The following is a 27,209-nucleotide window of genomic DNA, read 5'->3' on the forward strand; positions in this document are numbered from 1 at the left end:
AGCTGTGTTGAGAGTGTAAATAATACAATCAGAGCAGTCTCAGCTGGACATAACAATTTTTGGAATTATGTGGTTTATAAAGGTTTTTTTCATAATCAGACATATTGCCATGCTTGAATGCCAATCCAGTCAATTGCTCTGTCAATTTTCAAACTATAATATTTCTCCAAACTGTATATATATATATATATATATATATATATATATATATATATATATATATATATATAACATACGTACATACAGATATGGGTCAGTGTTTGGTTACAAACTCATGGTGTAGATTTTGACAGTCTTTCCAAAGTGGCAGCAAATGTCACGTTTTCCCAACTCAAGGGAAACACGTGCCATTAATAATTAAGCACTGAGTATTAACAAAACACAGCCTTAAAATCAACATTTTACAACATTTATTTTGTAATACTTCAGCAACAAATAATTACATACAAATGGGTGAGAAGCATCGTAATGTGTGAGCATCTTAAATAGCTGCGGATCATAGAAAATACAATAAGATCCCAATGGAATGAGAACAGTATTTAGCATATAGAGCAAGTTACTGACTTGACACATGTACATGGTAACTGAAGGGACACGCTGTGCAAATACAATGTATAACATAAACCTTGTGCACCCTCATTGCACATGACTGAATGTATGAATTAAGACAATCTGTGGCATTTGCCATGTTCACATTGCAATTATAACATCCCCAGTGCTGTTTCAGCGTGACGTGTAAAGTCCTCCCGAGGCTTCAGTCATGCTGCTTAGTGTTTTGTCAGCGACTCCCGGTAGAGGCTCACGGCTCTGGACACTCACATTTCTGTGTGTTTTTGTATGCTTCTGTGCGTCTGCATCGTGCTGTATATTCTGCTTTTGTGTGCATTTTAGTCTGCTTTTGTATTCGTGAGAGAAACAAAAGGATAGATGGTGTGTACATTGTGTATGTTGATGGCAGTCTCCGGGCCAGATGGGCGGAGCCGGGGATAGATCTGCTTTTAGAGAGTGGAAAGACGCTTGCAGCCAGATACCCATAATCTCAGACTGTTGCTAAAAAATATGCATCATAATCATAAATTTCTGTCAGAATGACTCGTCAGTTATTGGTGGGAGCTCTAATCCCTCCGACAGAAATCCTCAGGAAGTGAGAGTGCTTGACACATAGCTTATGTTACATAATTCTGTTAACTGAAGGAACGAAATAAACATTAAATAGAGTTATTGATTTTTGAAATCGGTAAATTGAGGACCAATGCCAAATATAGATGTACTTCAATTTTTGAGGACAAGCAGCAGAGCAATACTGAGGAGTACTTAATGCTAAGTCTACAACCAGAGATCAGTCGTTGACTGATATATTACTGAGTACTATTTTCATGGAGAATCCTGATATTTTTGTGAAATGCTCAATTGGCTGGATATATCAAAGATCAATCATTTTGATAATGAGCAAGAAATTAATTGAAATTAGAAAGAAATCGCATTAAAAATTGATTGTGATTTTCCAGAGCACATGGCTCAGTTTGTATCCCAATATAAAGTGACATCAAATTTGCTTGTTTGTTCTCATACTGCTGGTAGCCTGTGTAATTTTACAGCTGTATTGATAAATCTTGCGCTAAAACCTACAAAATTTCTCTATGATTCACTGTATAAATTGCCTTATGTAAATAGTTGGTAAGTGTATCAGCAGGACTTGGTTGTTGTATATCAGCACCACTTGCTATGATGATTTGAATAATGTGAATGACATTATAGTCACTGTAAATTGTTACTAATGTCTATCCTGCATATTATCATTGTAAAGGAAAGGCTAACTAACTGACATTTAAAGTGTCACCAAAAATAATTTATTTTTTATCACCGCTGTCACATGACTGCATTTTGCCAGCTTTTCAGTGTTGAAGCGGGTAGCAACAGCATCATTATCAGGGGGCGACAGCCGTCTCCTGGGTTCATATCTCGGTCTAAGTTCGTCATCCCAGAATGATAGATATATAGTTTAGTACCTCAACTGACCTAGCAAGCATTTAAGAATCATAAAGTGGTCAATCTGATTGGTAGACAAGTTTGAAAAAAGTTGGAGGAAAATAATGAAATGCTGTTTCAGTTCTTTGCTCATTGATGGCATTGTAGAAGAAAAGAGGGTGTGAAAGCTTGCACAGAAACTTATGCAGCATTCAAGAAGAACATCTGGCTCGACAGTAGATGTGAGATATTATTAGATAATGCAGGGCAATCCAGCCCTCTCTGACTTTTTTTTTTACTCTTTCTGTTACTCTATTTCCTATTTTCCTCTTGGGTAGTCACTTTTGCTCTTTTTTCAATTTTTCTTTCAAAACAGTCCCCTCCTTATTGTTTTGTCATGACAGATAAGGCAAGATAGTATTCGGTTTTTTTTTTACTGTTTCCCAGCAAAAACTTCATCTTCAGATAAACAGTTTGTCATTTTTAGCAACTAAGTCATTTTTTATATGAGAGGCAAATATGTCATACATACACACATTTCCATATGTGTGTATGTGTTCTTATACACCTCTGCTGCTTGAAACACGCGGATGCCCACACACTCATATGACGATCATCAGTGCTGTTGCTGAGATCATTTCAAAAGGCCTATTGATAAGAAGCAGAAGGGGATTTTGAGCTGTAAATAACCCTGAACTATAACACAAACACACACATTCACATTCAATATGAAGCAAAATGAACACTAAGTCTTGCCTTTCACATGAAAAATGTTTTCTGATCACAGAAGTGAAGAGATGAGAGATAGAGACTGACGGACAGAAATATAGAGCATAAACAATTCCTTAACCTCTTGAGAGCTGGGATTCAGATTGTGCCATAAGGAAAGACTCTTATTTGGTCTAATGCTTCCTGTGTTAATGCTGAGAGGCCGGTCTAATAATGCTAAGGACATGTGGAAATTGCTGATTGAAAAATGAAAAAACACAGAGTACATCTCAGCATCGGAGACACTAAATTGCTTGTCTTTATGCATTACAGCACCGCTGTTCGCTAGTTCAATGGCAGGTAAATGCATCAGTGAGGTACTGTTTGAAAATTGGGTTTATCATGCCTACTGCTTTCTTAAAATGACATGAAACCATGAAACGCTAACAAATATTTCTGCAGCCTGTCACTGAGTGCTCACTTCTTTAAAATAGCAGTGCAATAATGAATGTAAGCAATAATCCTGTGTTGTGGCCGCATGCTCTAGCGGTAAAGTGAGCAACATAAAGCCAGATGGATTTATTTAACACCATCACTTATTACCAAGGATGGATTGCCATATTAAGTGTATGCTGAATAACACAGAGGCAACTAAAAAGGGGGAAAGGTCGATGGGGTAGACTAGGGACCAGCGTGAAGTGACTGACAAGGCAGATTTTTTTGACAATTAAAAGGGAGATGGTTAGAATCCTGCATTTATTTGGCGTTGGCGCCTGATTCAAAGTCATATTGGATTCATATTTAAAATGAGATGAGATGTACTTTAATGATCCCATGCTTGAGAAATTTTTTGAGTCGATACTCTTACAGATCTTTTTTGAAACGTTTTCATGTCATCATTCCAAAAATGAATAATGCTAATAATCAGAGGAAATAAGGTAAGTTACTTGATGCAACTAATATTTTCTTATTTCTATTATCACTTTTTCAGGAAGTGCAAGGCAATAGCACTCACAACCACAAAATTAGTTTCAGGTACCAAATGCATGAGGTGAATATCTTCATATATTTACAAAAAATAAAAAATAAGAAAATTAAATACTAGGTATAAGACACCTGATAATGTGACCCTTTTTATTCATTTTCTTTCTTTTTAATTTACGTAATGAAACACAGTTTGGGGTCTAATGGGAAGAATGGTGCTATTTTTCAGTGCCATGGTTTAAAACAGTTTGTACAAAAACACTGGGTAAATTAAAAAGCTTCAAAGAATGTGTAATATCACTCTGATCTCTTTGAGAGTCTTATTTCAGACAATGTTTTTGATGTTCAGCTATATTCTTTTGTTACTGAAAAAATACAACTGAGCCCCCTTGTGGTGCCGCAAAGTCCGCTGCACTTTGCTGCTTGAATAAAAATGAAACTATCAAAACAAAGATCTGTTACCTCAGAGCTAATATTCCTTTCAACCTCACAAAAGAAACACAAAACAAAGCAAAACTTTTGAAGCAGCAACCCTGCTCCCTGAGCCTCCTGACAGAAAAGAAACATGACTGAGAGTACGTAGTCAACCAAATAGCAAAATGTTTGCCCATTCCCCTTGTGGCTATAACAATTATTCATGCAAAATCAAAACAAGTCCAATCAGGTTTAATTTCATGCAGAGAATTTAGAAAAAATCATTAAATGTGCTCACATAGAATCCCAGCCACACAAACTGCATTCTGTATAATTGTCTTGTTCCTCAAGTCCTGGCTCTGGTGCTGTAATTTTCATAAAACACTCATGAAACACTTTTCAGTATTAATGAAAACCAAACTAGTAGCTTTAAGGCAGTTTAGACCAAATTAAGTAGGATTGAACAGGGAAATCACTTCAGATCAACTCCTGGTTAAAAAGATCACTCTTTGAATCAATTCATTTTGAATCTGAAACAGTGACATTAACAGGGTTTTCTGATATTGGAAATGAAAGTATTCTTGATGGCAGCATGTGAAGTGTGCATGAAAGGCACTCAAGATGTATTGGGGAAACATCTCGCTTTTTACAGCAACACAGCAGGCTGGGGAAGATGGTGATACTGCGGTGTAAAATATTCTTTTCTCTCAGCCATAATCTTCATTACAATATGATTGAGCCCTTTGTCTACCAGTGAGGCCTCTACTGATGCAACACTACAGACTAATAACACAGGGGTCGTGTATTAAGCCTACAATTGCCATTGTGAATTTAAGGGGCCATGTGGTTTGTTTAACAAAACCATCTGAGGTAGATATCCAGAAAAAAAAAACATCTTTGACAAGAAAAATCCTCTACTTTTGTGACTGATGGGGTTGTAACTGTTAATCATTTCAGTAATGTCCACAGGCTTTCGCTTTTATCACACTTTCATGGTGCTGTTCGGTGTTGTCACATGTTACATCCTGGCTCGGAGAGAGGAATAGGGGAAGCAACATAAAACCAGATGGAACTGGTATTATCAAATATACTTATCAAAGGATGTAAGAAACAATGCAAAGTTACAAACAGAGACAAAGCTAAAGGAAAGAGGGGCTGATGCTGCTGATGCGGAGAAAGTAAAAAAAGAGTCCTCGTAAGGAGAACTTACCAAACAAAATCCTCACTACCTGAAAACAAACACATTAGAGTCAGCAACTCCAACTCCCACACAGTAAACCATGCGGTGTAAGGCCTCACAAACCACACAGTATGACAACGTTTTCCATGTCAGCCATCCCATTGAATGGTTGTCTTCGCCTGCAAAAAAGTCAGCGCCCGGTGACTGGCTGTGGTTGATTGATGTCAGGTGTTCCGACTGCCACCCCAGATTCTTCTTTCCCTTTCACATTCTTCTTTCCCTTTCGGCTTTTCCCTTCAGGGGTCGCCATGGCGAATCGACCTCCTCCATTTAACCCAGGAGCGGGCAAACTTTTTGGCTAAGGGGCCGCGTTGTCTTTTAAAATTTGACGGACGGACTGGGTCAGCACAAGCTGCGTTACATATAGAAAAAAACGCATTTGTTAACAGTACATATCAGACTCGTTTGACATTTGCTTTGAAAATAAAACCAGCTTGGTTTTGAAGGCTCTGACGTTTGCTTGCATTTCATGCACAAACAAGTTTTTCCCTGGTAGCGTCACATCCAGCTCTTTCATGTGTGTCAGAATGTCAAGAGTAAAGGCTAAATCACAAAGCCAATCTGTGTCATTTAGCTCAGGAAAATTCTCAAGTAGCTCCCAAAATGAAATAATCTCCTGTTTGAGCTCCCACATTCATTTTAGCCAATAATTCAATCATTCACATCAAGTAAAAATTCTGTACCTTTGGTGGGCCGGATTAAAAAGACCAACGGGCCGGATGTTGCCCGTGGGCCGTAGTTTGCCCACCCCGATCTAACCCTATTCTCTGTATCCTCCTTTCTCACACCAATGAGCTTCATATCCTCTCTCACTCCCTCCATAAATCTTCTCTTTGGTCTTCCTCTAGACCTCCTGCCTGCCAGTTCCAATTCCATCATCTGTCTACCAGTACATTCACTATCCCTCCTCTGTACATGACCCAACCATCTCAGTCTGGCTTCTATGATCTTCTCTCCAAAACATCTAACATGTGCTGTCCCTCTGATGGACTCCTTCCTGATGTTATCCATCCTCATCACTCCCAAAGAGAACGTCAGCATCATCAGACCTCCAACTCTGACTCCCGTTTTTTCATCAATGGCACCCCAGACCACATTGCACGACAATTTGAGAAACAAATTAGATTTTTTTTTTTTCTAGCAACCAAAATGTTGTAAATAAGGGAGTTAGTATAAATTGTTCTGCTGCAAACCGAAGCCAGACCATAATCTGGAGTCGATTTCCCTACAGGTTAGAATAGATGTAAAAGAGTAACCCATATATTTGTGGATGAAGTCCAAGTCCGTAGTCCAGCCATCCTGCACACAGCATCCCTGGCCATCATGTATTCTAACTCAGACTCTCCCTGGTCATCCAGCCGCTTACAATGGAAAATCAGGACAGGCTCTTTATTGCGAGCAAAACAGAGAGGGAACAAGAGAGAATTCCACCTTCTGTATAGCCTCTGCACAACTGGATACTCACAGCTGAAAGTGGGTGGGAATGTTTCATCGTGCGTGGGGTTTTCAAGGGCTTCAATCCATCCAGCGAGCACGTCCTCATCGTGCACCTCAGATGATTGTTTGATGGTCAAACAATAGTGAAAACACTAATTATTTTGACCAAAAATCATTTATAATCTTTCATGGACAGAGTCCATGTAAGGCGGTAGATGTGAGGAAGATAAGCCACTTTTTGTTTTTGTGAACCTGTAACTATACTTGTCTAATGATGATAAAATGCTGTTATTTTGAAACACTAATTTGTAATGATTATGGAGGCCACAGTGTCTAATGCGTTTCCTGTCCCCAGCAAAGGGGAAATGTGTTCAGGGCTCATATCAGAGTGGGAGAACAAAAGGCTGATGTGGGGATAGAGGACTTTTGAGGGAAGAATGGAAAGGAACTTTCCACTGCATTAAGCAAGATTTCTGACATATTTTTTATGATTTTGAAAATAGTTTAACCTCTTGTCTTTGTTGATATGAGTTATGAGATTTATATTTTGACATACTACACATTCACAGCATTTGTTGCCTCCACTTACTCAAGAGACCACAGGGACCTCACCTACTTTTGGCCTTCCTTTCCAACTCTGTCGGTGTCAGTCTGTGTGTGGCCTCGTGTTTGTCCTTTTCTCAGTGGTTTGCTCTCTGCTGTACTGATAGAGTTGTTATTTATGGCTGACCCCTACAGGGAGAAGAGTTCTTCCCCTTTGACCCCTGAAATACTAACATGTGACCTCAGCGGACTTCCTTCAGTTTTTATTGGCACTGTAGTGTTTATGTTTGACACCGTTTATTTTGCTTGTATGTGTGCTGGTGTGCGCACATGTGTGTGTTTTGTGTGTGTGTGTGTGTGTGTGTGTGTGTGTGTGTGTGTGTGTGTGTGTGTGTGTGTGTGTGTGTGTGTGTCTGTACTAGAACCGTTACATCTGTGAGGACAAATATGGATTCAAAACTTTTCACATAGGAGATTCTGAGATCTTGGGATAGTTTGGTTAGTCCTCACTTTTTTAAGACCCTTAACTAATAGGAAAGGGTTAATATTGAGATTATGTTCACAGTAGGTTAAAGATTGACTTTTGGCTCATAGGTGTGGTACTTTGATTGCGTTCTGTCAGTTTATGTCCTCGCTATAATCGATGTTTATGTTTGAGAGTGTGGTGTAATTGGGCGAAACGCAGGTAGGAGTATTGTTGACTTTGTGCTTTTTTGCCAGAAGGAAGGAAGACATGGAAGTGGGGAGTAGAGGAAAGGAGAAGTGCCACTCCAACTTAAATTGTGATGGGGATTTGAGATTAGTTTCCTCCTTCAAAGTCTCTCTCCTTTCCAATAGAGGCCTGTGGTCATTAAACTCAAGAGTCATTTTAACAGTCATCAGTCATATGGAGGGTGAAATTTTGTGCTTAGCACTCAATCAGCTGAGGTGGGATTCTTTCTGCGTGGTTGGTGGCTGTGCAGAATAATCCAACACCCTTATTTTCATCTTAACTGAGAGTAATTGATGAAAAACAGTAACTAGTTATATTTCTAAAAAAAACTATCTGGCTTTATTGCTGATTTTTCATTTCTTCTCTTGTGTCTTTCTTGTTTTGTTGTTTTGCTTCGTGTTCGTGTGCGCGCGTACACACAAACACACACACACACACACGAGTGGGTCATATGCATGGATGTACACATGCATAAGATGGAGAGTTCCATTAGAGGAACACAATAATATTTCAAATGTTCTTGCTCTTGGGAATTAACACTTGACTGAACACATGTCCTTTCATAAGGCAATACAGACCATCGAAATAGGATTCTAAAGAGTGCAGAGAGGCAATACATGACTGGAAAGTTTGTTTCTGTAGAATAGAAAGAGCAAGTATTTAATCAATGTGGCACATTGACTTTACGTGCCCTGTTTTAGAGTAACTAGAATAGATGTCAGGCTTTCTTGTCCACTCAAAGCACGTCCTATCTGATTATAAACAACTGAGTGCATTTACGGGTTCACCATCTACAGATGTTAAGATGTATGTAAACAAGCCGTGAGACAACTCAATATACCTTTACAAATGTGTCGATTAGGCACTGTTACAGGTTTTTGTGGTATTGGTTAACAGTAATCCGAGATTAGCTGTTTTCTGCCACTCCTGCTTGACAGATGGAAAGATGTCCCTTGGCTGTTCTGTGTCTGATGAGCAGATCAGGATATACTTGCAAAGTTTTTCTATTCCTGTGATTGTGAGATTTAAAATGGGAATACATTAGTTGCGTTCCTACTTTCCTGCCCATAGTCATTCAGTTTGCAAGAGCAAACTCAAGCACTTAAATCGGTTGAAAAGTTCAGACCTTCATGGAAGTCCCTATGTGCCATAACAGTCTCCCTGTTATAGCACATCCTGAACAGATGTCTGGCAATAATAATAATAATATTCTCACAAACTTTATGACTGGTGTGTGTATCACCTTCAAACGATGATGATATCGATGTATTCAAAAATTAAGAAAGAAAAGTGAATCATTTTCTTCTCACTAAATTTTCCATGCACAAATGTGTTGTCATCAACCAGACATGACTCATAATATGATTAGAAACATCGCATCGAGTAAATGCTATAATGAAACATGCAATGATTAAAGAAGAGCAAACATAGATCTTTATTATAGTCTTTTATTTGGCAAGAAATTATCAGCTATTTCCAATTACCGATAATGACCACAGTTCTTCACAAAAAAGTATATGGAAATTGCTCAAAAACTGGGTGGAATTTATGTTAAAATAACCGGTACAACTTAAAAAAAAATCAGTCAGACTTAATTTATATAGCAAATCTACACTAAAAGTGTAGCTCAAAGTGCTTTACATAATAAAAGCAAACATGAAAAGAATTGACAAGGACGTGTCTGAGGATTTCTCAGACATATTTTCATATTGCCCAAAGTTACTGACAAAATATCTAAGAATCAGACAGAAACAAGAGAACCAACTTCAAAAGTAGAATTAAACTGTGCCTTATAACTGCTCAGACACTCAGATAATTTCCTTTAGTTCAGTATCTGAGACGATTCTTCCAATAAGACAGATTCATGTACTGAAAACAAAGACAGAGCTTGTGATATTCTGAGGCCAATATCTATGACAAATTTTTCTGAAATATTTTGTCCTTTAAACCCAACTTTTACAGAATTGGCCTGTCCATTTGATGAAATTATCCATTCCCGGACCTTAAAAGGATTTAGTTTTCAATCCAAGTTGGATTTCAAGCCATCATGATACCCATACGCAGGGTATGCTGAAAAGGATTATTGACCATTGGTCTCTACAGGCATTAAGGTAATCTGGTGTGGAGCATCTGAGTGTCAATTTTAAGAGTGTAAAGTGACTACTGATGCCAGAGGATCAAGAACACAATGCTATTAGGCCGTGGTGGGAGTATGTAGACTGTTAATGTGTTCCTGGAAATGCTACAGGAACAGTGCACTTAATAGGGAATATCGCCAGACATAAGTGTGTCTCCCTACTTCTTTTTGATGTGGACCTTTTGTAAGATACTGACAAAATCTCACTTGTCAAAGTATGGAGCTCGTAGGTTTATTTTTTCTCTCAAAAAAACTGATCGAGACTGATATTGTCAAGCTATGTTTATCTGTTTCAAGCTGTCTTGACTTTAACAATGGCCTTCCTCTCTAGATGTCTTCCTCTCCCTGTCAGAAATGTAATTATTGGCCTAACCATGCAGTGAAGATGTCTGTCTACAGGACGTGTCTGCTCTCCTTTCTCCGGGTTTGTCCATAATTAATGAGAGTGCATTTTAAGTGCACACAGTAGCATACAAGTTAAATAACCACATTTAGTTTTCAAGGACAGGTATTTCAATTTGGATCAATTCTTTGACTTGTAGCAACCATGAAAGACTTTACATTACCACTAACAGCTCTGAGAGTGGTTACTGGGGTTAAGACACAGTAACATTGCTTTAATCCCAGTGGAAACAAACATTACTTGAAATGCGTAAATGAATAACCTGTTTAAAACTTGGCACAATGGGTTGGTGAGTGTTTGAACCATGCTTTAGTTCAGTTTGCAGTTAACCAAATGACCAAATGTTTTCTGGGCAAACTTAAAAGCATATCATAATGACACGTCATAAAACATATTTACTGTTTAGGAAAGCTTTGTGAATGAATAGTTATACCAACATTTACAAACCACCGTGCCTGACAGTGCTTAATTGAATCGTACATGTAGAGTGAGCACAACAACAAATGGGGTAAGTGTCCAGCACTGTAAAAGCATCCGAGCCCCCCATGTTAAGTTGTTTAAATAGGACATGATCAGTTTACATAGCCACTGTGCATAATATTCATATCAGAATATTAAATTGTCTCCACCATAACGTCCACTCAGTCGATAAGATATGATATTAGGTACATGGTTCATTAGATGGCTAATGCAGGTCGCAAACTTGCTGTTATGAGAGGTGTGTTGTGATTGAGAATTCCAAATAACAACGTTTGAGTTATAGTTTACACCTTGATATTAAAATGATATTTACAGCATTGTAAGAATGCAGTTAATCGCTGCATTTGTAAGTTTGTAATTGGCAGCAAACAAGCTGATTCAAAATACCCTTTGGTCAGGATTGTCTAGTTTGATGAGGGACGTCTGAACATTATATATTAGGCAAAATTGTTAAGCTATCACTGTTCAATTGCTATAGTGTTTCTCCCAAAATGTCGGTGAAGTAAGAAATTATGTCCCACCTTGTTCACCACCAACACTTACAACGGGAGCAGCACACAGTAATGAGATTATGCTGCAAGTCCAAGTCTGTGTAGTTTCTGACTGTCACTTTTAAGCTTTGGCCACCTTCACCTCTCCTCTTATGATGCTCATCAGTGACCTTAGCCAGGTCAGGAGAGTCAGTCATCTAATAACAGCAGAGAAATGCTGGTGCCTCCAGACCTCCTTCACTTGATGAACTGATTCAGATGAGTACTCAGATGCATAGTCAGCTAACAGCCAGGCCTCTAATGCATCCCTCAAGCTGGGAAGGAGACTGGGCAAGAAAATAGATTATCAGTACTGCCATTTCACAATATAATAGTAATAGAATGATGGTAAATGAAATTTTCACTTATACTTCCTGTATTTATTTATTGATAGAAGCAGGAAAGGTGTATGCTTTTTGTCACAATATTTGCTGGCCATGTGCTGTCGAACCACTCCTTTTTTTTGATCAGTGAGAAAGGCAGAAAAAAAGAAAGTATTAATCTAGACAGCTTGTGTGTGTGTGTGTGTGTGTGTGTGTGTGTGTGTGTGTGTGTGTGTGTGTGTGTGTGTGTGTGTGTGCATGTCTGTGTTTGTGCAGGCAGGGGATTGATCAGATGATTGCGGGTTTGCTTTTGCACCCAAGGGTCTTCATGTGACGGCGTCTTATTAGGAGAGCAGAAAGAGTGTTAGTGTGTAACGTATGACACAATGTCCTTCAATAATGAACCAAAAGTTTTTCCTGTCAAAATAATTAGATGATGAACTTTGAAGTACTAAAAGATGTATGTCGTTTGTTTTTGTTGTCTATGACAAGTGTGCAGGTCAGGAGGGGTGAACTTCTTGCCTTAATGTTTAGAAATGAAATGAAATTCCAGTGATCATACCGACTCAAAGTCTGCTCACACCAAGACCAACACAAGTGAGATGCAAAGCATAGATATTTTACAACAGGCTTTTTTAAATGTTTGTTTTAGAAATGATACCAACAGATTCTCACTGTTATAGGATGTGTCCTGACTGGTCATCCGAAGAAATAGCACAATCAAACAGTTTGTACACATTTTTCTGGTGCCAATGCAGTGTGGTCTTGTTTTTCATGTTTTTTGAGGTAATGGATGATTGCACACTGGATTTTAGGGCGAAGAAATTTATAATGAATAAATAATCATCAAAAAATGAACACAATTCTTTGCTACTGAGTATCCTGATTTTGGGTGAGATGTACATGGGTCCGCTTGTATTCAATTTGTATCTTACTAAGTAACGTTGTGATGAATTATTATTTTTGTGAATGTGCACGTGGTTAACGACATTGTTAAATGTTTTTGGTTCTGGCTGTTTACGTTGATGTCAATGTGATGCCAGTTAATTATGATAATTGTCGCAGTATTTCCTTCATAACTGTCATTTGCCTGTGCAAGAGCCTGCAGAGTTAAACACTGAGAGCTGAAATCCAGTATGCAGATATTCATTCTTTTCAATCCTCACTAGTTCTTTTATCCAGTGCCTGTTCTAAATATAGGTGTGGATGTGCACACAGTAACTCACCCTACTCTGCGTCAGATGTTTTTGTGGACCAATTTAGACAGATTAGATACAGTTTCTCAGATATTGGAAAGACCACACTGCTGTTGATGTGTATGCAACATAGACCCCCTTCAGTCTGCACAAAACAGAAAAAATATTAGGGGCTAAACAGGTCGATCAGAGAAGTCATTTTCTGTTTTTGGGAACGGAGCAGCTAAAACAATTTGACACCAAAATCAGTACATTTTAGATAAATACCTTGATTTTTGTCAAATGATTTTTTTCTTAGTCTTATTATATTACAGAATTAACATATGTGTTAAAATGTAAGTAACACTATCACACCAACCTGGGTTGTAATTGATTTTCCCTATGGCATAATTTGGCTTCAGTCTTTTTGTTCACACTCATCACTGATGGTGTACTTGCTTCAGGAGTCATGGACTATTTTTATAACAATGATAATGCCAGCAGTCAACATCAAAAGATGGAACAAGAGTTGGAAAATACGAATTTTTCACAGGCAATACGATACAATAATGGCTTTTTTCTGAGTTGAGCAAAACACCCACAGTCCTTCCCCCCTGGCTTCGATTCTGCTTCCGTCCATCCTCAGTCCCGCAGCCCCTGTCTGGAACCTATTAGAGCAGGAATCTCCAGCAGTGCCCTGATAGCACATTAGCATGCCTGCTTTACTGTCTCCCCCTGACAGGAAAGAGACACTGATTTGGTGCAAACAGACAGATATTTAATGTATTTAACCTCAGCCACCAGGAAGCCTCTTTAGAAGGCACAGGGCCTGCGAGAAATGGCCAAGCTTGAGGAATGTTATTGTCACTCTTTGACAATAGAGCTCATATGTGAATAAAAAAACTTGCGCCACTTCTCTCCCCATCAGGATGGCTGAGGTGTCACAAGAGGAGAGACTCCAGGTCATCGCGGTAGGTTCTATGCACTTACACATACGCGTTTTGTTTTTCTATACTTCATATGATCATGAACCAAATACATATCCTGGTCTCTTTAAACCAGAGCTATACACCGTCCCAAACTCAGATCTAATCCTAAGTCTGACCTAAGTAACTTTAAGTGTTATATATGAAGCACTCTATTAGAAGTGAGCCAAAAAAAGAAAAGTTCCTGTAGTGGGCTAAGAGGATAAGTCCTGTCTGCACCTATCCATCCTCAGAAAGCCAGGGAGGCAATCTAGATGAGCACACGCAGTACACATCAGGACACGCTGATGGCTGGAAACAACCAGTCTTTCCTGCTGTCAAGATCAGACTGCTTGTCTTAATGCCGCAACCTTTTAGATCCCGTCTCCTTCAACCATTAGGGGACGTCCAACTGTAATGCGGTGACCCCACCCCTTCCACCAGCACACTCACCCATAAACTCTAGGTCTTTACAGACTAGTGTTTTCTCAGTTCACTAACAATTGCTGGTACAAACATTTTTGAGAGGACTTTTTACGTTTTTGTAAACACATTGACCGAAAAAAAAAAATTGAACTGGATTTTTGTGATGGCTTTCAAAGTGATAATACAAAATCATTATACGCCATAAGATTACAGATGTTTATTTGGACAATTGAAATATTTTTAACATGTTGTGGCAGCTCAACTTAAGAGTGAGCCAAGTAGTCAAACACTACAGTAGTGCTGTGACTTTTCACAAAATAAATGGTGTTATAAGTATTTCAGGTAGTGAAGTTATAAAGTACACTAAATACGCAACAAATCTTTAGTCTAGTTTTGTTTGTTTTTATAGTTCTGCATCACAAACTTTGAGTGGCTTTGCAACTTTTCAGTTCCATTATCTGGAACAGTCGCAGTTCCAACTGTTCCATTAACTGAATATTTACGCTTTAATGTATTCAGTTTTCCCTTCTATTTATTAGCATTTAAAAAGGGCTGGGTATTGTATTATTGAAAATAGTACATGGATTGGGTTTTATTACAATTCAGATCTGAAATGTTCTGTCTAATGGCTTACTTAAAGAATTATTAACAAATCTCACATTTGACTTGTGTTAGTTTCAATATTACTATATTTTTAATTCTCCATAATAATTTTAGATTCTTCTCTATACGGAATTCACTGCACAAAAAAGTCAATTAAATAGTAGGTGCTCTTCAGTCCCGTACACACTTTTTACAACGTGTCTTCATATACATATGTATAAATAAATAAACAGAAAATGCATGTCATGTTGAAAGTATTGTCGCATTGCAATTTTGTCATATAATAGCATTCATCAGTTTGAACAAATAACTGCAGCATCATATGTTATTAATGACATTACTTTCACTGTCTGGCTGTCTTTTGTCAATCCCTAATCTAATGGTCACATTGTTGTTGTGTCCCCTTCATGATATAATTATATATTATTCATAATCTGCCTGTGGTAACAGGAGAAAAGGAAGAAGCAGACAGAGATTGAAAACAAGAGGAGGCAGCTGGATGATGACCGACGGCAGCTCCAGCATCTCAAGGTACTTTATTTACCAAATATGTTCACACATAAAAGCGATTTGACTCCAGTTGACAGCTCTGTACAATAAGTACTGACAAGGTAAACAATAGCCCGACCAGAAAATTGTAAACAATGTAAAAGTGCAGAGTGCAGTGTCTGTTTAAGTAGCAAGGTGATAATCCACATGAACAATGTGGTCAGCAGGTAATGCAAAAATAAGGAAATTAGATGACTAAAATGATAAAGAAAGTGATGATCAGGAGCTATTGTTTTGCATGACAAGATATGTAAGGAGCTATATGGATTTACATTTAGCAGTGATGGCTTGTGGGAAAAACCTTTTCCTTTGTCTAGACTAAACCATTATACCTGTGAGAATACTTTAGGCCTAATGAGGTTTGGAAGTAAGATTTCACATGTTTGATAACACTTAGAGTTTGGAATCTGGCTTTAAGCAAGTACAGCAACAGTGTGACTCTTTTTTCCTGGAAATGCAAACTACTTCTTCAGCTCTAGATTCAACATAGTTTCCTCAGACTCTTAAGTTTGAATCAAAAAAGCTGTCAACTGCCAATTGTCAAAAATAAGCCCTTCCATTACATCACTTTTTACTCAACTGCATTTTAAGTGTTTTAGTTTGTACAAATGATTTTTTTGTCCTGCTTTTCATTTCTCTATTCCTCCATTATTTGAGTAATATCAAGACACTAATGGAAAGATGATGAGTAATGTTCTACGTCACCTGAGAGAAATTCAAGTGAGTATTAGTGATTATATTTAGGCCTTCAAGTGTAATCTTCTTAAAATAAAATCAGTATTCACCATTCTTACCAACATAGGCAACTTAATTAAGTCAAAAGCAATGTCATCGTCAGGCTTAGTATCCGAGTTTCATTTGAAATTCAGCTAAATCAGACCTCTGGTTTGGGTTTTAAAGCCCTGTCTTTTATTCAGTGTATCATTTCAGTTATATTTCTATTGTTGGTCATTCCAGTAGTCAAGCATGATATCTGCCGTTGGAACGCATTCATCCTAGGCAAATATAAGACATGGCAGAATATGTGTAAATAGATATGTGTACATATTTCTTTTTTGACTGGGACAGCCAAGTGAGCGAAGTTCCCAAAGCAGCAAAGTAAAGAGGTCGGGTCTGATCTCACTCCCTGTGCTGTCTCTTCCAACTGCGGCATCGCGATAGGACTCTATGCTGCATGAGTCTCGAATGGAAAAGTAGAGCAAGGGCCCACTGACAGCCTATCTGCTAGAAACCATCTGTGCAAAAATACTTAACTCAAGAAATATACTCCTGCTGTCACATAAAATTGGTCTATTAAAAAAAAAAAAAAAAACAAGCAAACCTGGCAAATGTCGGAAAAGAAATAACCAATGGATCACTCAATTGAAAAACATGGTAAATTCAAGCTCCCCACTACCAACTCTAAAGAAACTGATTACCATAGTTATTAATTTCCATGCATACTGGGTTGAACTTCTAAAAAGAAAGTGTGTCTGACGATAATAAAGTTTTTCAGTCTTAATCGCCAACATTTTTTGGTTAGAATGAATACATAATTGGCTGTGTTAAATGGGAAAATACCCAGGTTTTACAGTAACGTTTCTATGAATGAAACCAGTTTCATTTTAGCAGAGGAAAGAGATGCCATTTATTTTTATCGTTTTATAGTTTTTTTAACAGCACTCTATTTCCCTACGTGTCATCTGGGCTACAAGGAAATTATGCAACACTCCAACTAATTCATGTCCTTTTGTATTATTATTACATCTGTGAGACCCAAAGGTTTTAATTAATTCAGTCTAAAAAAATGTTTGAATCTTTGCAAAGCCTCTGTGATCCCATTCACCAACACATTTACTTCCAAGTAAATGTTATGTGCATATTAGTGGGTTTGGAACACATGTTTCCATTTCAGCTGTAATTTCTACCTCAGACAAAGTGAACTTTAACGTGGGCAAAGATTTAACAGGTGTTATTTAGGCATTGCTTCTGACATGTGTTGCTTCTTTTGTGTGTTTCTCTAAATTCATCTCTACGCTAACCCTGGTTACAGCAATATTATAATAGCAATTTGTATCTGCTCATGAGCTAAACTTGGCTAAAGTTGGATGTATTGTAGACTTTCCTACTATTCATACTGGCTGCAATTTCATCGACCAAAAGGAACAATAGCAGACAGCTGGAAAGAAGATAGATGAGGAAGAATGATGTGTATTGTATTGGCTAAGTTCGTCAGGGCTATAATTACAAAATCTGAAAGTTAAGACCTTACTGTTGGGGACAAAAGGATGTGCACTCCATTGAACTTATAGTGCCGTTAAAAAGACAGTACTATGTAGAGCTGATCAAGATATATAAATATTTTGACATCACAATCGGTTCTTGTTTTTCTTAATTTACCAATTCATTTGTGTATTTGTGTAAAACTTTTGATAAAATGGCAAGCTGTGAAACAAATCATTATTTATTCTGTGGCTAATGTTACAGTGTAACAGTTACAATAAAATGATTAAAACAATTTTCTTATTATTAAAATAATATTTAAATAATAATATTTAAAAGTCACAACCGCAATCCCGATGGATCATGTTTTTATCCCTTTCCTTACATTAACAGAGCTGCAGTATCAAACCTATCATCATACTGTGTTTGACATATTATGAAAACATAGTTCCCTTTCATTGTAAAGTGCACAAAAGCATTCAATTTGATAAGATGGATATGTAAATAACAACTGCCCCATCATGAAGTTAACCCAAGCTACTGGTGGTAATGCTAATTACTTCTGTTTTTTAATTGGTCATCACACTGTACGTGTGAGCAAACTTCAGTGGCGAGCCAACAACACCACACTCAGCAGTTCCTTTTAAATCGGACCCACATGGTGAGATACTCTGACTGTTGCTGTCACGGAATGTTCAGAATGAACAGCAGATAACACCAGCAGCTCCTCAACAAGCTGTTTATACACACACACACACACACACACACACACACACACACACTGACACGTGCACACTCCCTGAAGTACACACGTTCAGATCTGCACACACTAGGGGACACTCTTATTATATCAGAGCCAAGGCTTTTGTCAGCGCATGTGTCAGCGGTATCAAAGCTATTTCAGCCCTGGATAATTCAGTGGGTCACAGATAATAGCAAAGGTTGTGGAGTGTGTGCGCTTGCGCACATGTGTGTTTGTGGCAGTAGTAGTCACTCCAATTGCTTCAGCATGCTCACACTTTTTCTATTTTCATAGCAAACCTTTTGTGTCTATCTGTATTGCGTGTGTGTATTTGCGATTGTTAGTCCATAAAAGAACACAGAAGCCCCAGACAATGCAGTGGGCTTTGGCAGAGGAAACAGATTTTTGTCCCACTCCCACCAACAGGAAACACCTCTTACACCCATAGCACCCTGCTTTCATGCACAGACACATGCAGTGTAATCAGGCAGTACAGGAGCTTTAGAAAGCCCTTCGTGCTAGCCACAGCAAGAGGTCCTTCTCAATAGCCAGTGTTCATGCGGAAAACCTCATAAAAGTCTCAGTTTACATATTGTTTTTATTACTGTGTACCTGCCACACCATTGAATGGCACAGATATGCGATCCCATAGACAGACTAGCGCCTGCACAGTGCAGAGTAAATGAAGCGATGAGGTCATACAATGTGAGAAATGCATTTTGTCCTGTTGTAAATGAGCATTTCAGACCATATTGCAAGCTGCAGCTCGGTCACTTCGTTAAAACAGCTTAATGCCAACCCCCAAATAATTGGGAGAACGTAATGAAAGATGTTACTAAAGGAAATGGCCAGTAATAACCATTACCACATCAAATCAAAGTAACAGAATAAGACTGTAAGCACCAGCTCACCAATTAGCATGCCATATTTTTTTATACACACACAAAACAGTATTGGAAAACTATACTGTTATGGTATGAAAGGGTAGATTAAGAGGAAATATTTATACTTTTGTAAATGAGTTTAATAAGGTTTTGCATCATTACTAGGTGGAACAGGAGACTGCAAAATTATCATTCCCACTCCATTGCAATGTGTGTGTTCTTGTATTATTCATGTGGCGGAGACATAAATCTGTCTGCAGTGTCACTGGGTGGAGACCAGGCCCTATTTAAAAAGGAATAATGGACAACACTATGTAAATCATCCAGTTTTGGTAGAATACTTCATTTTCAATTAAAGTGGGAGTAGAAGTTAATCTGATGTGTATGGGATTTTAATGTAAGTCAGTTCAGTGTGACATTTAAACATCTGTGTGTGTGTGTGTGTGTGTGTGTGTGTGTGTGTGTGGCGGGGGGGGGGGGGGGGGGTAAGTGTCTATGTGTGTGTCCATATAGCAGTTCCGCCCTTTGTCTGCTACGTAAGCAGCTTTTACTCCGAAGAACAATGAAGAGACACATAACTTCAGCTCCAGCTTTACACCAGCTCGTGCAGTCTGTGTGTGTGTGTGTGTGTGTGTGTGTGTGTGTGTGTGTGTGTGTGTGTGTGTGTGTGTGTGTGTGTGTGTGTGTTGCATGAGTGAGTACATTAAATGATGTCAGGCACTGTGGTGGTAGGGTGTGGCAAGAGAGATAGACGGAGTTTTGAGACATTATTGAGAGGGAAAAAGGGTTTTTAGATTGAGTACCTATGAGACCATGCAGGTCTGGGGAAGAGTGTTGAATTTCAGCGTGTGCGTGTGTGTGTGTGTGTGTGTGTGTGTGTGTGTGTGTGTGTGTGTGTGTGTCTTTGTGTCATATACAGCTGGGTGTCTGGAGCTGAACTGCTCAATAGCAGAACTGTTCAGTTTGAGAGCTGAAGCAGAAAAACAGGGAACACACAAAGATAGGCAACAAATTGTGGCCATCCAGATTTGCAACTTCATTCAGCATACCATTCTCAACCCAAAGAGTTCATGAACTTCATGCAGATAGAGATGTATATGAGAGAGCAAGAGGTGGGGGTCGAGGGAGAGGAGTGAAAAAAAGAGGGGAGTTTTGCTTTTGAAATTCTTGTTGCATCACTGCAGTGGAATTCACATGAAGCACAGGTCCAGATTCCCAGTCCAACTTGTGAAAACAAGCACTTTTTACTAGCACTTTTCCGAATGACCACTCAGGGTCGTCATTTTCAATACATGCTCCAATGGCTACAAACAACACAAATACTACATTTATCCCAAATCAATACTGAATATAGATTTTCATAATACCTTTTCTGAAAAAAAAGGTCTAAATCGAGACTGGTAGTTCGAACAAGAATAGAAAACTTTTTGGAATTTGATGAAGGGAAGAAAGTCTGATTGCCGCTAAGTCTGTTCAGTTTAGGGTAAAGGAATCTAGTATCATGGAAGTTCAAATTGATGCAATAGACTTATTCTTATTTTCTAGTTACTTGTTGGATTTCAGCCTAATGCTTCACAGGAGAATTATACATCAGTATTGGGTTTTCAGCTCATTGAAAAAAGCAAATAATGCTCTGGCACAATGTTAAAGTCTACTTTGCAAACAAATTGATAGGTGTTGCAGAGTGTGACAAAAATATTGAGTGGCAATTTTGAGCAGAGAGAAATTCTGAATGAACCCACAGATAGATTTCTGATTCAGCTTAGTTTAAGGTCTTTTCTCTGTAAAAACCAAGCCAGCTTTACTTATATTGTATAGAAGTACAAAGGTGTCACTCAAAGGGCTTCACAGAGTCATATAATTCAAACATACTGATACCCAATTCAAAGACAAAGAACAAGGGAACTATGTATTCCGAAAAAAAAGAAAAACTTGCTATTGATTTGATTTACCAAAAAATCCCAAATTCAAGGCTCTTTAGCATGCAAACAAGAAGAGCACTGGTCAAATCATCAACATCAATCAATATTGATAATAAAATTCTGTTTCAAAGGTATGTCTCACAGTTTCTGGACAGATTTAAAGGTCTGCTCTTTTGTCGTGAAAGAAAATATACAAAGAGATTAAGGATTATAGCTTTCTGTTTTCACTAAATTTAAGTGAAGGCAGCATCGTTTGGGTGCCAGTCTACTAAATAAAGGGTTACAGGTTCCCCCAGAGGCCATGTTGTCAGCTATAAATGAATTTGTGTGAATGCGTTTGCATGTTGGCACCTTGCATCGCCTCCTCTGCCAACCGTTTGTGAATGTGAATGTTGGAGACAACTTTGAGTAGTAGGTCAACAAAAAAAAGCAGTAAAAAAATGATCCATTTAGCATTCAGTGCTGCTAGTGAATTAAGCAACAGCTCCTCTTGAAACATGATCAAATGTAATTCAGATGTTTTCAAGGTGACAAATAGATGTCACTCAAACACGTGGAGGTGTTTGAGACACTAAGTGAGTATATTCTCTTCTTCTATGCAATTTGATAAACTGAGGAAATAGATAAAATGTGTTGCCTAATATCACTGCCCTTTGTAAGCTCATGTTTGCAGTTATTATGTCCCCTTGCAGTCGAAGGCCCTGAGGGAGCGTTGGTTGTTGGATGGAGCCCCTGCAGAAGAGGAGACTCAGAGGCGTCTGCAGGAGGATGAGGTGAAGACTAAACTCCTGGAGCAGGTCATCCTCAGGTCAGCTTCTATGTCTCAAATTTGATACGTGCTGTTCAAATGATTGATTTATTTGGGGGTAACTGCCATTCAGATGGTAGTTTTTTTTAAATGAAAAATTAAAAAAAAGCATCGCATGTTAGAGCTAAATTTCTCAGCGTCAATTCTAAAATGTAAACTGCAGCATACTAAATTTACTAGATTCCCTCCAAGCCTCAACAATAGATATAGATATAGATATAGATATAGATATAGATATAGATATAGATATAGATATAGACTCACTGAAAGGAATATGCTGATTTTGGAATGGTTGACAGTTTGCCATGACAAAATAATAGAGATGCGCTTTGGTTTTCCTTCTGTGACATTAAAAAAAAATTACGTTTACCCTATATGAATCTACTTAGCTAAGTGAATGAAAGACTGTATAATAGGTAAGCTATAAATTTCAAATGTCACTAAAACACGTTCCAATTAAATAATGATATGTAATGATACTTCCCTTTGATGATAGTCACAATTAATTAGTCTAATCTATGATGCTTGTTAATATTTTTGTTGACAGTGTTTTTTATGAATGTTTAAAGTCTTGTCTTTCTGAAAGATATCAGCTTGATACATTACAGGCTTACTTGGCAAAAAAAAAGAAAAGAATAACTAGTGGTAATGGAACACATTAATTCTCCCTGTTTACACCACACACAACCTGTACTGTAATTCAGTGTACTTGTTTGATTATTAACAGAAGTATACATCTTTGACAACCTGCTCAATGTTTAATCACACCACCATTTGAGCGCTACCGTGCCTAAGGATTTGCCATGGTAACCTCCCGTATTATGATGTGGCAAAGACAAATTAATTCAAAAATATATTTAGGCTAGAAAGAGGATACACTGTATTGACACTTAAACTGAAGCATAATGAGTCGCTGTCTGCCATCATTTGCTATGCTGTTGTGATCAGAGTATATTACATATGGGTTATTTGTAGGATGAGGTAATTGTTGTTTCATTACCTTTGGTCTCATTCAAATGAGGCATTAATTCTACATACTTTTAAAACATATAAGGCTGCATATTAATTGGGGATTTAGGATATAATTATTGTGATTATATGTTTTAAAAACAAACTGATCATATTGTTTATTGAATTTTCAGGTTTTCTATTTGTAAGTTCTGTGTTATGAGGAAACTGGAAATTAATCGTTGGTCTCCGATTCAGGCTGGAGCAAGAGATTGAGGAACTGGAGACGGGTATACCAGCCAATAAGGGTGTGGCAAAAGAAAATGGAGGTAAGTTCAGTACCCATAGCAACATGAGATCAGAGAGGAAACCATGGCGACTTGGATTGAATGTCTGGAAGATGGAAGAGAGGGCGAGCTATTAATAGCCCCTTCATTTGCTCTATTAAATTGTCTTCTCAGCCAGAGATCATTAAAATAATATTTCCCTTATTTCTTTTGTCTCAAAGTAACCCTGACCACCTTCTTTACTTTTGCAATCTCTCAATCTCTCAACAACACTCTGCTGCTCCCTAAAGGTGAAAATGGAGTAGTGCAAGCCACTGGTCAGACCCCCAAGAGAGAAGTGACGGAAATTGAGGCCAAGTTGTTGGGCCCCAGTCCTGACCAAGCTAGTGCAGACAACCCTGTCACTCTGGTGTTCATGGGCTATAAGACCGTGGAAGAGGAGCAGGAGGCCCGCACGGCTCTGGGAATGGAAGGGGTGGACGGCAACGTTAAAGCTGAGTTTGTTGTCATTGAGGATGGGGAAGGGAAGGCAGGAGGAGAGGCAGCCAACGAAGAGCAGGCCCCGCCCAATGGGAGCATGGCAGAGAAAGAAAAGGCCAATGGTGGTGGGGAGGAGGCAGAGAAAGAAAAGGAAGAGAAGAAACAGACCTGCAAATGCTGCACGGTCATGTGAGCTGAATGTGTGAGTGTGTGCTCTCGTGTGGCTGTGTGTGTGTGTCAGAGAGAGAGAGAGAGAGAGAGCGTATGTGTGCATGTGTGGGTAGGTGTTTTCATGTGGGTGAGCCTGAGTCTGTGCAAATGAAGACATACATGCATCTGTGAAGGCTTGTTTGCCACTGATTGCATGTGTCTCTATTGGCAAGTCTGCGTAGCTTTGCGTCTATATGTGCGCTTGTGGGTGTGTGTTTGTGTGCACATGTGACTGGGGTGTGTACATGCATACGCATGTGTGTGTGTGTGTGTGTGTGTGTGTGTGTCTGTGCGAGTGTCAGTCAGGACTAGACAAAACTGAACGAACGTTACCCCACCAACTTACCAACAATGAGAGCCAATGCAAGCTCCAGCTACAAGAACCACAAAGACTCATAAGTACACTTTACTCTGTATACTTTCTCTGACATGTATTTGACTTTTGATTTCTATTGATATTTTTCTATTTTTCTGTCTTGACATTTATATTGTATTCAGTATGTATATCTTTATTATGGGACTGTGTACTGTAAGTTCATTGTAGTTGTTGGGAAAAAAAAAAGAAATGTATTAGCTCTCTGGATCATTCTGCTGCCCTTTGGGTAAACCTGGAAAATTAAAACAATTTTGTCCATATAAGCAAACATGAAGGAAACAGATTCACGATTCTGTATTTCTCTGTGTAGGCCTATCAATAATTTATCAGTCAATTTCATATTGCAATATTGTCTAAGATATTATTTGAAATAGTATTTTAATATATGGATATGAAATTATGTTTTATACAATGTATTTATTGTTTTGGTTCTCAAAATCATCTCAAACCATGAGCTGCATGTAATCTCGGAACTCTACTTGATTTGCATTACAATCATAACTGTCTGTGCTTCCTTAGACACATTTGTGCTCATTTTAAGTCTTTATCAGTAACAGTATATATAATTGGCATAGTTACAGATAATTTATGAGAAATCAAAACTGAAAGACAAAAATTCAGATTAGAAAAAAAAACATAAAGAAAACTGCATTAACATCTCACTAGCACTGTATATGACACGTGTACATGAATATCACAGCCTTAGTATTTTTTAAACCGAAAAAACAAATCCTGTTATTTTATGATCAATGGCGCGACAAACCATTGTGCATCAATTAGAAATTCTTTAATCATTTTGGGGTTTTTTCAACAGTAGAGTCAATGTAAATCTAATGACGTAGCACTGCATGAAGCCTTGCAACTTTTTGGACTGTCTTGTCAATGTTGTCACTGGTCTCTATATGCGCTATCATTTTCACATGAATGTAATCCAGGGGTTAAATTGGGATTTGTTCCATCATAATGGGAAAAGTTGAGTTTGCTCAGCTCCTCCCAGCAAAGCCGCCTTGTCTGTTTATGAACCAAATAAAATCTGTCGCTACTGTTATTTAACTGTGTTGGTTGGTTGCTGGTTTCTGTCCTGCTCACTCCCAGTTTAACCCCTGATGCTTGAACTGGAGACCTGGGCCAAATGGAATTTAACAGATTTTCAGGAAAGGGAAAGCTATTTCACAGATTATCCTGGAAGATCTTGAATCTTTACTGTCTATCTAAAGGAAACAGATGGTTTCGTTGTACCCAGGTAGTCAAATGTTTTGGAAATTGTTGCAATGGAGGGGGTCTAGGGAGTAGGCCAAAACAGTACAAGCCATGTATGTGCAGCAGGGGTTCCCCCAAGGAAGGTTAAGTTGTTGTCACAGGTTTCATTTTGAGGCCAGGGGTTCAGAAAGTCATCTGAAGAAGAAATGATTTAATAGTAAAATAAAGAATAGCTTAATTTCGTATTTATTTCTTTATTTTTTGAAGTTTCTAAGTATATAATGCATTTCTAATTTTCCAAGATGTTCTTTGACTTACATTTCTATTTAACGTAATTTAGAAATATATATATTAGCGGATATGTGCATCTTCTTTCTGAAGTTATCGCAAGATGTTTGGGTAAATAATTTTGCCTTTATGAAATGCATTTCTGGCTATGACCACTAGGAGGAAGGGTTCTCGGCAGGGAAGTGCAAGACAATTTCCAAATATTTTTTTTTTTCTTTCTTTTTAGCTAAAAGCTTGTTCAAGCCATACATTGAAAATCAAATTCAAATAGTCTAAAACAGGAATATCTATGTTTCAGTAAATGTCACATTTAATTTTAGCGGATTATGACTATAATCCTATTAGTGCTTGTGCATGACCTTTGATGCCTTAACAATCTTTTTCTCTGTGACATTTATTTGACAGTTTGTCAATATTTATGTGAAAAAGTATGAATTCTAATAACTTAATTGACTATTATTAATTAGAATGATGTATATTTAATATTGATTATTATTATTATATAAATCTGTTATTAATTACCTGTGTGGATATTGGAAGTAATAAGTCTGTAGATTTTTAATTTGGGGGCTCAGCGCCTGACAAGTTTGGGAACCCCTGCCCTGTAGCAGTTCAAGGATTAGTGTATCAAATTTTGGCCTTTGTCTCCACATGTTGTCTGGCTGACACTGGAGCCTAAGGATGGTCTGAGTCACTGACGACAAGCGACCAATGTTTCCACTCCTGGTAGGGTTCTTTGTCTCTCCCCTTTTCAGCATTACCATGAATTTTTCATCATGCCATGTCATCTTCAAACCTAAATCACAGTCCCACTTTCTATGCTTGGAGACACACAGTTAAAAAAAAATTGACCTCTGAAGTTTGGTGCTACTCTAACTTACCATCTACCAAGTACTGATCCTTTTCTCTTATGTCTTACTCAATTTGATGTTGGTTGGTGAGAGGAGAGCTATGGGAATCTACTGCCTCCTGTATACTTCTTGGATTAGTTTTTGCAACCTTCAGTGCCAGGTTCATTCTCTCAAGCCCTGCCTGGACATACCAACAGAGAAATGATCACTTCTGACTTTCTAAAAAAAGAGACCAATAGGCGGGAGGGATGAAAAATATAGTCTATGCTTTCCATTTGTACAGTTCCTCTTTGTCTATTGACTCATGTTTTTTCTTTCTTATGGCCTATTTGCAAGGCAGTATATTGTATTTGATGTGTGTATTTTTTTTTAAAAGATGACGATCTGTGTATTGTTGGTGCCTTTGTCTGTTTC

General features: G+C 38.1%; 1 protein-coding gene across 2 annotated transcripts in view; it reads left to right on the top strand.

The window, feature by feature from the left end:
- Nucleotides 1–25,504, top strand: part of palm1b (paralemmin 1b) — a 28,530-nt gene extending 3,026 nt beyond the window's left edge. The window contains exons 1-6 of one of the 2 annotated variants that reach the window (XM_086156608.1): nucleotides 13,988–14,025; nucleotides 15,499–15,579; nucleotides 16,265–16,317; nucleotides 22,040–22,155; nucleotides 23,362–23,432; nucleotides 23,681–25,504. In XM_086156608.1, coding sequence (XP_086012734.1) covers nucleotides 16,279–16,317; nucleotides 22,040–22,155; nucleotides 23,362–23,432; nucleotides 23,681–24,063 — 609 coding nt within the window. In that variant the 5' untranslated portion in view covers nucleotides 13,988–14,025; nucleotides 15,499–15,579; nucleotides 16,265–16,278 and the 3' untranslated portion in view covers nucleotides 24,064–25,504. Of the gene's footprint in view, nucleotides 1–13,982; nucleotides 14,026–15,498; nucleotides 15,580–16,264; nucleotides 16,318–22,039; nucleotides 22,156–23,361; nucleotides 23,433–23,680 lie in introns of those variants that run through there. The other variant, XM_086156603.1, reaches the window with a different exon arrangement.
- The last annotated feature ends 1,705 nt before the right edge of the window (nucleotides 25,505–27,209 follow it).

The sequence above is a fragment of the Fistularia commersonii genome, chromosome 1 (assembly GCF_037954325.1).
Source record: "Fistularia commersonii isolate RoL2024-O1a breed Wild chromosome 1, RoL_Fcom_v1.0, whole genome shotgun sequence".
Lineage (NCBI taxonomy): Eukaryota > Metazoa > Chordata > Actinopteri > Syngnathiformes > Fistulariidae > Fistularia > Fistularia commersonii.